The sequence below is a fragment of the Charadrius vociferus genome, unplaced genomic scaffold, assembly GCF_000708025.1.
Source record: "Charadrius vociferus isolate BGI_N301 unplaced genomic scaffold, ASM70802v2 scaffold549, whole genome shotgun sequence".
Classification (NCBI taxonomy): domain Eukaryota; kingdom Metazoa; phylum Chordata; class Aves; order Charadriiformes; family Charadriidae; genus Charadrius; species Charadrius vociferus.
Window position 1 is genome coordinate 5,888,744 of NW_009650103.1, and position 9,973 is coordinate 5,898,716.

At 36.2% G+C, this 9,973-nt stretch overlaps 1 protein-coding gene across 1 annotated transcript in view; it reads right to left on the reverse strand.

Moving 5' to 3' along the window:
* The window catches only part of GARNL3 (GTPase activating Rap/RanGAP domain-like 3), a 37,612-nt gene extending 27,684 nt beyond the window's left edge, over positions 1-9,928 (reverse strand). Inside the window, exons 1-9 of the mRNA XM_009892304.1 lie at positions 9,839-9,928; positions 7,400-7,474; positions 5,992-6,091; positions 5,362-5,480; positions 4,475-4,539; positions 1,980-2,043; positions 1,690-1,716; positions 1,202-1,277; positions 480-578 (exon numbers count right to left, since the gene is read on the reverse strand). Coding sequence (XP_009890606.1) covers positions 480-578; positions 1,202-1,277; positions 1,690-1,716; positions 1,980-2,043; positions 4,475-4,539; positions 5,362-5,480; positions 5,992-6,091; positions 7,400-7,474; positions 9,839-9,928 — 715 coding nt within the window. The remainder of the gene's footprint in view (positions 1-479; positions 579-1,201; positions 1,278-1,689; positions 1,717-1,979; positions 2,044-4,474; positions 4,540-5,361; positions 5,481-5,991; positions 6,092-7,399; positions 7,475-9,838) is intronic.
* Positions 9,929-9,973: the final 45 nt, after the last annotated feature.

The following is a 9,973-nucleotide window of genomic DNA, read 5'->3' on the forward strand; positions in this document are numbered from 1 at the left end:
TCCTTCTACCAAACCTTCTTTAGTCATCCTTGTTTCTGATTAATTTTAGAAAATCTCCATGCTGCATGTTTTATGTGGGTCCAAACCTAAGTTTGCAACCTAATCTGCATATTCACACACTTAAAACCTACGACATCCTTCACCTAACCTCCTGAAATCACACACGGTTCTTCAAACCGTGACGCCCTACTATCATGAAGCAGGTTAACATATCAGGTTATTTTTCACCCCACTCCAATATAAAATGGAACCGTTCACCTTGAAAATACAGGTCATATAAATACTTTTCTTCAACTGCATTCCATACCAGTGATTTAACCTAACCCAACCTTTTCCTGGTGAAGCAGAGGATTTAGCATGCACATGAGGAACTCTGTTTTGGGATTGTATTATTTCTACAATATATACAAGGTGTGCGTGCAATAAACAAAAGCATTTATATTGCAGCCTTTATATTATTGCTTCAGATGAGTTCTTACTTTTAGTGTCCAGTCCTCCTCTGTAGCCTGTCCAGCCTTTCAAAGTAATTGTGTCACCCAAGAGATGCAAAAATCTTTGAAAGCTTTCACTTCCAATTTCTACATGTGGGACAGAGAAACATTACAAGAGAAAAGCACATGTAGTAATAGAATACCTATGAAAAATAATCAAAATACAGGAACAGGTCCTGTTCCCAGGACATGAAAACCAAAGTTTCAGCTGAATTAGTTTCTCCTCATGTCATCCAAGCCTTCTACCTTTACAGAAACAGCATCCCAGCCTTGCAGAATAGGTATCATCACGTGACATTAAACAGCGACCTATTTTGCAAACTCCAAGACGGTGTTCAAGTGCATAGAAGAATGTGATCATGCTGCAAAAATGTAAGAGTGAAAGAACTAGAAACAATAGTGACTTTTTGCAGGTAAGATGAGTCACCTCCTTCAACTGCTTCCTTTTTCTAAATCTTAGGTTGTACAGTCTACTCCTAGAAAAGAAATTTCAATATATTCCAAGTTGTAATAGTAGGTTTCCTGCAGCAACCCTTTGTAGAAATAGAAGATTCTACGCTACCATTTTTCTCCCAACATGAACATGAATACCTATCAAAACTACTGTTCACATAACCACCACCTCCCTTCCGGCTTCCACATGTAGGCACTATCCTACACTTTTTTTATTTGGATGAATAAAACAATTAAGAAAAAGATGAAAAACTCACCATTGCTGAACATTTCATCATCTGTAAGCTGCCCATCCTTAGCATAGAGGACTCCAAATTTAAAATTCACAGATCCCTGAGAAATAAAACCAAATATTATATGATAAAGTAACCAAACAAAAGACCTAACATAACGTTTTCTCTCAGGACTTTGATATATGTACCTTTGTATACATCCTATTCATGGGTGTATACATTTCATACTAACTCCATTACATGCTCAAGTAGCAGATACTTAATAATTTGCCTTTGATCACAGATTATGAATTTTATTATATACTAAGTTGGTGATCTATTAATATGATATATTAAGTTGGTATGTAAAATTATTTTTTATCTCATATGTTGCAAAGAAACACTACATTTTTTTACTGCAATACGCAACTGATGTCTAAATTGTCACAAGCATGTCAGTGCAAATATTTCAAGTACAAAGCTATATTTGCTGAACAGGTCTATGAGCTAGTAGGTGGTAAGTTTACATTTACCTCTTGCTCTTCAAGAACCAATAAATCCTGTAAACAAAACAATATCTTTAGCACACTGGTATTAAAGATAACACAAACAAAACTGTAACATTGTTGTATATTCAAGTTTTGGTTTGAAGTGGGGAGTTCAACTGATAAAGACAGTTTACTTTGTAGTATCATGTAACCCTACTCATTGTTATTATCCTGCTACTGAAAGAAACAAACTAGTAGCATTTATACTTAATGACTTATTTTTCCAGAAAATCATAAAGACAAACAATCAAACAAAAATAGAAGTCACCTCCTACCTTTTGTATCTCAGGATGAAAAATTTCCCTTGGGCTCTTCTCAAATTTGTCAAGATTCATAGCACTGAAACGCAAATGAAACACTGCTTTATAAAAGGGCAATGTTCCAACATTGAACCACTAAGCAGTTCCAGTTCAAACTGGTTACAAAAGGAATTCTTCGAAGAGCCTCTCTTACATGGAATGTTTTGTGCAATAGCCATTTCTTTCCCACAATACTAACATCCAAGACTTCCTAAACTTCTTTTGGATTTTAAAAACAGAAATTAGTAAGACCCTGCATGGAGATCAGGTTTAAATTTACCATATTTACTTAAAAAGCATGGTGCTTTATTCCATCACCTTTCACTTTGGCTTTATACATAATCATTGTGAGCATTTTAGGAGGACTCAATAACCTATTCTATTTTGTAAGCTTTTCTTCTCTCTCTTCTAAAATAATGCAAGGCAAGTCAAATGAAAAATGAGCAGTTCAGCATCAAATTCACACACCAAAGATCCACAAACAGAAAAAAGGTATTTAAATAAGAAGCACGATCAGCTGCCTCCATAAACAGAAATACCTAATTTATAGCATTTTTCCTAACTCGTGTTTCTGCATTTATTATTATTTTTTCCCATTTTCCCCCCCCAGCATTAATTTATAGAACCGCACAGCATGTCACAGAGTGCCAAAGGCAGTCTGGGGCACAGTGAACAAATAAGGAGGTCAAATCTGATGCACCTTTCCATTGTTGCTTATGCTAGATCACAATGCAGACAGCGTTTGATTTAGTTCCTTTTGAAAGGGATTAAAATGTTCCAGTTAATTTAGAAAAAAAAGGTTTATTAATGTAACCAAAATTCTTTGAGACAGTCTGTAGATTCACCCTGGCTGTGAGCATGGTGAAATGTCAAAGGAATATCAATCAGGCCTGAGGGAAGGCTCAAAGACTGTAAAAGCAAAAGAACACTCAGGGAAGAGATTCTAGTCCAAGCCCAAGTGGGCAAAAGGAGATAGCATTTATCTAGCTAATCACAGCTGGCACAAACTCTGGGAGAAAGGGGGAACAAGGTCTGAAATAAGCCTGCATTTTCCTCTGTAAAACACCAGAGCATCACAGGATGGGACACGTGGGCGTTCCAGCAATAGTCATGACCCAAGCTAACAGAAGACAAAGTTTCTACACTCTGGGATACCAGATCAAAAATATGTATGTGAGTGAGAGTGGAGGGAGATGCTGGGTCAGAAAGGGATGTTAGGAAGAGATATTTCAGTGATCAGTGGGCAGGCAAGGAAGATCAGGCGCTTGGGCAGGCACAGCATGCAGTGCTGACAACTAGGAACACTACTCAAGCCATTGCTGTAGGAGTCAGAAGGGTGACTTAGCTCATCTCGATGAATAAGATAGAAGAGATATTAAGTGTTTTCAACTCACCATCTTAACACTCCAAACCAGAGCCACAGCCCAGGAAATCAGAATTAAGAAGTGAGGCTCAATGGCCTGCTAGCCTCCCTGGCAAATTCAGTGGTCTGGGACTTCTCAGAAATCTTGTGCAGTTGTATGAAAATCCAGATCTGGTGGCACTGACTTCACAGCACAACACATGCCCTGATCTCCTCTCACATCAGCACTGCCAGTGTTATCCTGTGGACTGGCTTCAACCAAGCAAGATACATTTGCTTGTACTCTAAAAGGTTTTGAAGACCTGCAGACTTCCCATTTATCTGGTACACACAACCTGTTCAATAAATGAAGGCACTTTTTATGGGTTTCTAGAGGAGGTAAAAGCCTCACAGAAGATGCATTTGAAGATGTTGTCAGCGAGAAATTTGAGAAAACACACCACATGATTAGATTGTAAAAACTGCAGATTAAATTTGACTGAACACTTTGCAAACAGGTGCTCTGACATTTCAGCTGATTATAGCATTGAAAGAAATAGAAATGGTGTTGGTCTTGCTTGCTTTTTATTCTCTGCTGCCACAAAAGAGGCAGAACAGAGTACAAGCATGCCCATGCAGACTCTGCCTGGGGAAAGGAATTTTCTTGGCTTCACTGACAGTGTGTATAACACACCAATAGTGAGACTTACATGAAGACAATCAACAGAGGAAATAATTCTTGGTTTGTTCCCTGTTTGCTTCCTCCTGCTAGAGCCACCTCTCTAGTCAAAATCTGCTGTTCCTTACGTCTATTTATTGTCTATCTAATTAAAAAAGATATTTCTTCTCAAGCACTGCAGTTCCACTTAGCACCTGTTTTCCAACTAACTTGAAAATAGTCCCTCTGCTGAAGAAAAAGTGCTAAGAATTTTTCTCCATTTTAAGTTGTCACTTTGTCAATTCCAGAACAGGCTTTAAAATCACTTTTTGCTGCCTTCAGTGATTAAGATTTGCAAACCTGTTTTTACTGCTTTTATAAATCTTTCATAAGAACCATGCAACACAAGCTCTGAATTACAGTAAAAGGCAGACAAATATCATAATTGATATCTTATTTGTAAACACATACCTTAATATAGATTTCACTGATAATGTTTTTGTGGGACTATAAGGGAGACATATTTTCTGAGTACCCTATAAAGAAAAAAAAGCTAGGAGATATTACAGGACATACTGACTTTTTCTGTATATTCAAATAGGAATATTAATAAACACAATTAAGTAAAAAAACGCAAACAAAACTGTACTGGTTTTCCTTAGCCATATTTACTACTGGTTTGGGGGTAAAAAAACCCAAAAAACCAAAACCCAAAAAACGAAAAAAGGACGAAAAACTGAATGTGAAAAGTCATGGGTGCTGCAAAATTATTTTTCACTTAGTTTTGACTACCTTGGAATGTGGTATGAGGGCTGCTGAAACTAGCAGACATTAAAAACTATTTCTTTAAAAAAAAAATTTAAAAAGAGTGAACCATGCATGCATACAGGTAAGTTTTAAATCAGTTTCTTGGATAAAAGGGTCTTATGGAATGTTAAGTGAAAAAAAAAAAATCATTAAACAATATTATTGAAACCAGTATCACACCTGTCTATTTTCTTAAAGTTGTATAAGAAAATCCTAAAAGCAGTATAAAGTCACTGTCTAAATTTATGGCAGGACATAATCAAGATGAATTTAGGCTACATTTCTAAAAATAACACACAGTTGCAGGTAAAAACAATTAAAAAACATCTGTCATTATAGATTTCTGTCAGACAGTTTAGTATAATGTTATCTACAAAGCTAGTTTAGTTTTATCTACTATGGTAGAAATATATGTTCTTACTGTATAAAATGAAAAGTAAGTACTAAATACTGAAATTCTGAAGAAAGTAAAAAGTGTATGACAAACATAACCAAAACAAACAAGAAAACAAAAAAAAAGTCAAAGCAGCAGTTAAATATTTGTTTCTTACTGTTTTTCTCCAAAGTATTGAATGGTATTGAGGAATGCGCTGATTATTTTGGTCAGACAGTACAACAGACAGAAAGAAAGGGTTCTTCTCTGCATCTGTACCTACATAATTTTGATGAACTGTTAAGGAAAAACCAAGAAGCATTATCAACCATGAAGAAGACACACATTCCCGCTTGCGGCACGCACACACAGACACACAGGCGTGCACACAGACACACGTGTATAAATGTGTAAATACATGCATTCATATGTAAAAATATATATTTATCTACATAAATAACTATGTACTTATACACAGTTGTGTAAAAAAACCCCCAAGAGATAGGTACAGCCCTCAAGACCAAGAAAGGTTTCAAAACATCCCTTTTTGGTAGCAGGGGTTCCGCTGCTTACAGAAACTCAACCTCTGTCTTCAGGTTAAAAATACATGAAACAAGAACTTGTTTTCTGTACAGACAGAAAACATATTAATACTAAATTGATACGCTACTTTTTTTTAATATATAGCATATATATAAATTGCATATTTAAATATATAGCAATTTCCATATTTAAATATATAGCAATTCAAAGCTACATTGCATTTTCATTGATCAAAACTTCGACCCATTAGCAAAAACATAATTACCTTTCCCTAAAAAATATTTGAAATACCATCTTGTATGATATTCTGGGTTTTCCAAATGCACATCTGTTCTGTGCCATGTACCTGGAGTACAGTCTGTATTCTGAAACAGAATTGGGAGACTGTTAGATCAAATGCCAAGTAAAAAAAAAGGAGAACATAATATAGGCAAAAGCCAATCAAGAGTGGCTGATTCACCAGAAGAGTTTTAGCTGTATACAGTTTTTTAAAAAGCAAAGAATTATTCCGAAGTCAGTTGTTGGGCAGCTGAAATTAATTTTTTTCCCTCTCCTCTTCTTTTTTTCTCTTTTATTTCTAAGTAACTGCAGTCTTTTCCTATTGTACCACCATTATGGGTAACAGCTTAATATTCCACTGAAAAGAACGTATTTCAACGTGGAATTTGGAGACCAGTGTTTTGAAAACAAAAATAAATTAACAAACAGAATTCTGCCTCCAGATTTCACTTTCTCAGTTCTTCCCAAAATAATCCTTGAAGGCTCACTAGACCAGAGCATGCTCTGGAAGTTCTTCAGTGTTGTTTTTGCATTGGCTGGTTAAGGTACATTCCCAAACATCCCTCAAGTCCTTTTCCACTAAGAATTAACATAGGGAGTGAAAAAACGATTCTCCATATCCATTCATCATGTGGCCACTCAGAACATGTTTCTGCGATACAAGCTAATCAGCTTTTGAACTGCATGAAACCGAACAAAAAAGACAGTGTACAGAACGTGACCCCAGAGATTCGATGCAGAATAGTTAGATTGCTTTAAATTCTGCACCCAATGCTGTGGAAACATATGATCAGTAATAGCATACTGTCAATATAGTTCAATACAAGCTTACCAAGACCTTACATATATTTCAAGAATATGAGGTCTTCTTTCTTTCAATATGAAGATATTTACAGCCAAAAAAGTTTTGCAAAGGAAAATAAAAAAATGAAGATAAGTATCTAAGTGTCACTGGAGTGGTTGCAGGGACACATGACAAGTTTAACAGCACAGGAATCTGGAGGGAATGACACTCTTAGGCTCAGCTTCTTTCTCTCGTTTTTAAAGATAAGCATAGCTGCCAAAAGACAACTAAGGGCGGCAAAAACGAAGCTACAACCTCATCACTCCAAGAAATAAACTTAAAAGTACAAAGGTCAGCTTGAACATAGTAGTATCACCAGGACACGAATTGAAAGTGATGAACTAGAGACTGCAAAGTGTTACTCAGAGGATAAGTCAGGTATTTCTCTTCTAACATGATCAGGTGAGCAAAACGTTGCCAAAACTAAATGAAATACCAGCTTTACCCTTAAAAAAATACAAATACGTCTGCAAATACATCTTTCAATAGTGAAGAATAACTGAAGCTGAATTATTTTTTCAGCTTTTTATGACTATTTTTAGCCACTTACCTCACCAGAGGAGCCATTTTCCACACGGAACCGTCCAGCCCTTTGAATAGCTCCATCAGCATCACTAGATATAAGCTATAAGAGAGTTTAAGATAGAGGTTTTAGTTCCAAAAATAGCCACATGATCAGGAATCAAAGTTTTCTATGGTTTCTTCTCCTCCCAGGCATCATACGACTACCCACAGAGAAGGGATCAGGACAGCTACTACTAATTTCACTACAGATTTGGAACAACCCAATTCTAACTCTAAGGAGGCATAAGCAGAAGAGCCAGTCACTCTTTTGGTAGATCCCAGTACTAATCAGAAAATCTCCTGTCTCAGATTTTGGCTGTGCCAACACACAGAATGCCTACAGAAAGACTTGCCCACTTCCCAGAAATTGATCTTGAAGCTTGCTCTTTTCAAAACAATGGGTCTTACAGACATGATGCTTCTTGTCCTCTCAGCCTTGCTACGCCTAAAATCCTACTTGGCAGCATTACTGGGACTAGCAGTCTTTTACTGCATTTTATTTACTGATGTTTTCAGGAGACAGAGAGCAGCAAGAATCTCCAAACATAATACTCAGTGATGATACTGATCAACATAAGGTACAGGAGATGTCCTGGTCTGCTTCCAGCATTAACATCAGAAAATACGGCTTCGTTCCAGCTGAAGACTTCAATAGTTTCATAAACACTCTGGGAAAGACTCCCTGGTCTTTTTATAAGGGAATCAAGGGATTCTCAGAACACTGAAACTGTTTTTGCTGTTAAAAAACCTCTTGAGAACTCAATAAAACATAGGATAACACGACAATTCTGATGTGTGGAGCAACGCTGCTTAGGATCCCTACAGGAGAAGAGGAGGAGAATGCTGCCAATTATATTGCATGTTACTCCTCTCAAAACTGTAAAAAATGAGATTGTCACGTATCATACCAAACTTAAGAAATAGTATCTGAAGAACAATAATGCAATGGTACAACATTCCTTGCTTCCCTCTAGCAATCCATGTTATTCTAGGATAATACTTTCTCCCTTTACTTGGTGGAACAGTTATCACAGCATCTCAAAGTTGTCTTTGCTCCTTGCTTTGAAGTGTTCTGAGGCAATGTCAGGAATAAACTAACATGGCAAAAAATCCGACACATCCTGGTGCCTTGTATAAACTGTAAAAGAAATTATATGGACAACTGGTCATATTAAACCAGTGGAAAAGACAGGAAAAAATGTTTAGGACAGAGACAAAATAATTGTGTTGTAATAAATAAAAGGTGGAAATAATTGAGCAATTGAGATGCTGCTATGGAAAATATTAAACAAGAAAGGTTCAATATTAAACATTTAGAAATTTGAAAGGGCAATGAGCACCTTTATAAGTTTGTACTCCAAAACATAAAATACACGCTTTCATAACATACTAGCAGAATTTTAAGAAAACCAATCAAAAGACAAGACCATTTGTGTGAGCTTCCTTTATAATCACCCACAAATTTTTCTTTTCTGGCTAAAGAATCTAAGTACTAGTAATGAAAGAGCCTCTTAGCACAGAGCAGTTCACTTGCTTTTTTGATTAAAACACCACATCTAATATGTGGAATGTATGGAAAGAAAAGAAACATACTGGGTGTTCTTGCAATGCAACTTCCAGCAACTAAGCCACCAATTTATACCCAATTTACATACATATTAATAAATATACTCTCCAAGAACTTTAAATTACAACTACAGCTAGCAGAAAATTAGTGATTTCTTCCCACAGTAAGACAGCTGGAGTTCAGTTTCTTTACCCCTCCCCACTTCTGTTTTCCTATAGTAAGTTTATGTAATTTAATTATGGCCTTGTATACAGAGTGACATTATTTTAACTGCTGACATACTGCTATTTTCAGAGCTGAGAGAAGAAATTTATATACGAGAAAAATGAAGTGCCAACTTAATATGTGAATTCAAAGAAAATGCAGAATAACTGACCGATTATAGGGAATAGTGTTCAATATCCTTATTCTGACTAGTTATTTTAATTTTAAACCCTCTCCCACTACTCTGAGGCATGTACACATAACACTCACATACATATGTACACACATGAGCACGCACACAGTTTTTAATTCACATAATTTCAAGTACTTCATCAACCACCATCCTAATATTTTGCAATCTTCAGCTTATAAGAGGAAGAAAGGCTCGATTTCCATCAGCGGGTAAACACAGTATTTACGTAACACTTCCTGTCCCGTTATGATGAAATATTCATAAATAAGGTAATAAAAATATTTCCTAGCACAGGTCTAATATATCTATTCTGAATTCTCTTTTTATTACCTTGTAACTTTCAAGTCCAGCTTAGAAAGCACATTTTCCAAACTAGATGAAATTTTTAACCTAGAAATGAAAAGGATTTGAGCTCTGCATTATAAACTGCTAAAATCAAAGGACAGGCTATATAAACTTACAAGCTCCACAGATCCGTAATGCTTTCTGCTAAACTCTCCACGTCTGCAACCCAGATCTTCAGAGACAGAGCTGGAATAGAAATGCTTCATCAGCGTACACAAGTCAACTAGCCTTAGATGTCCTGCAACACTATA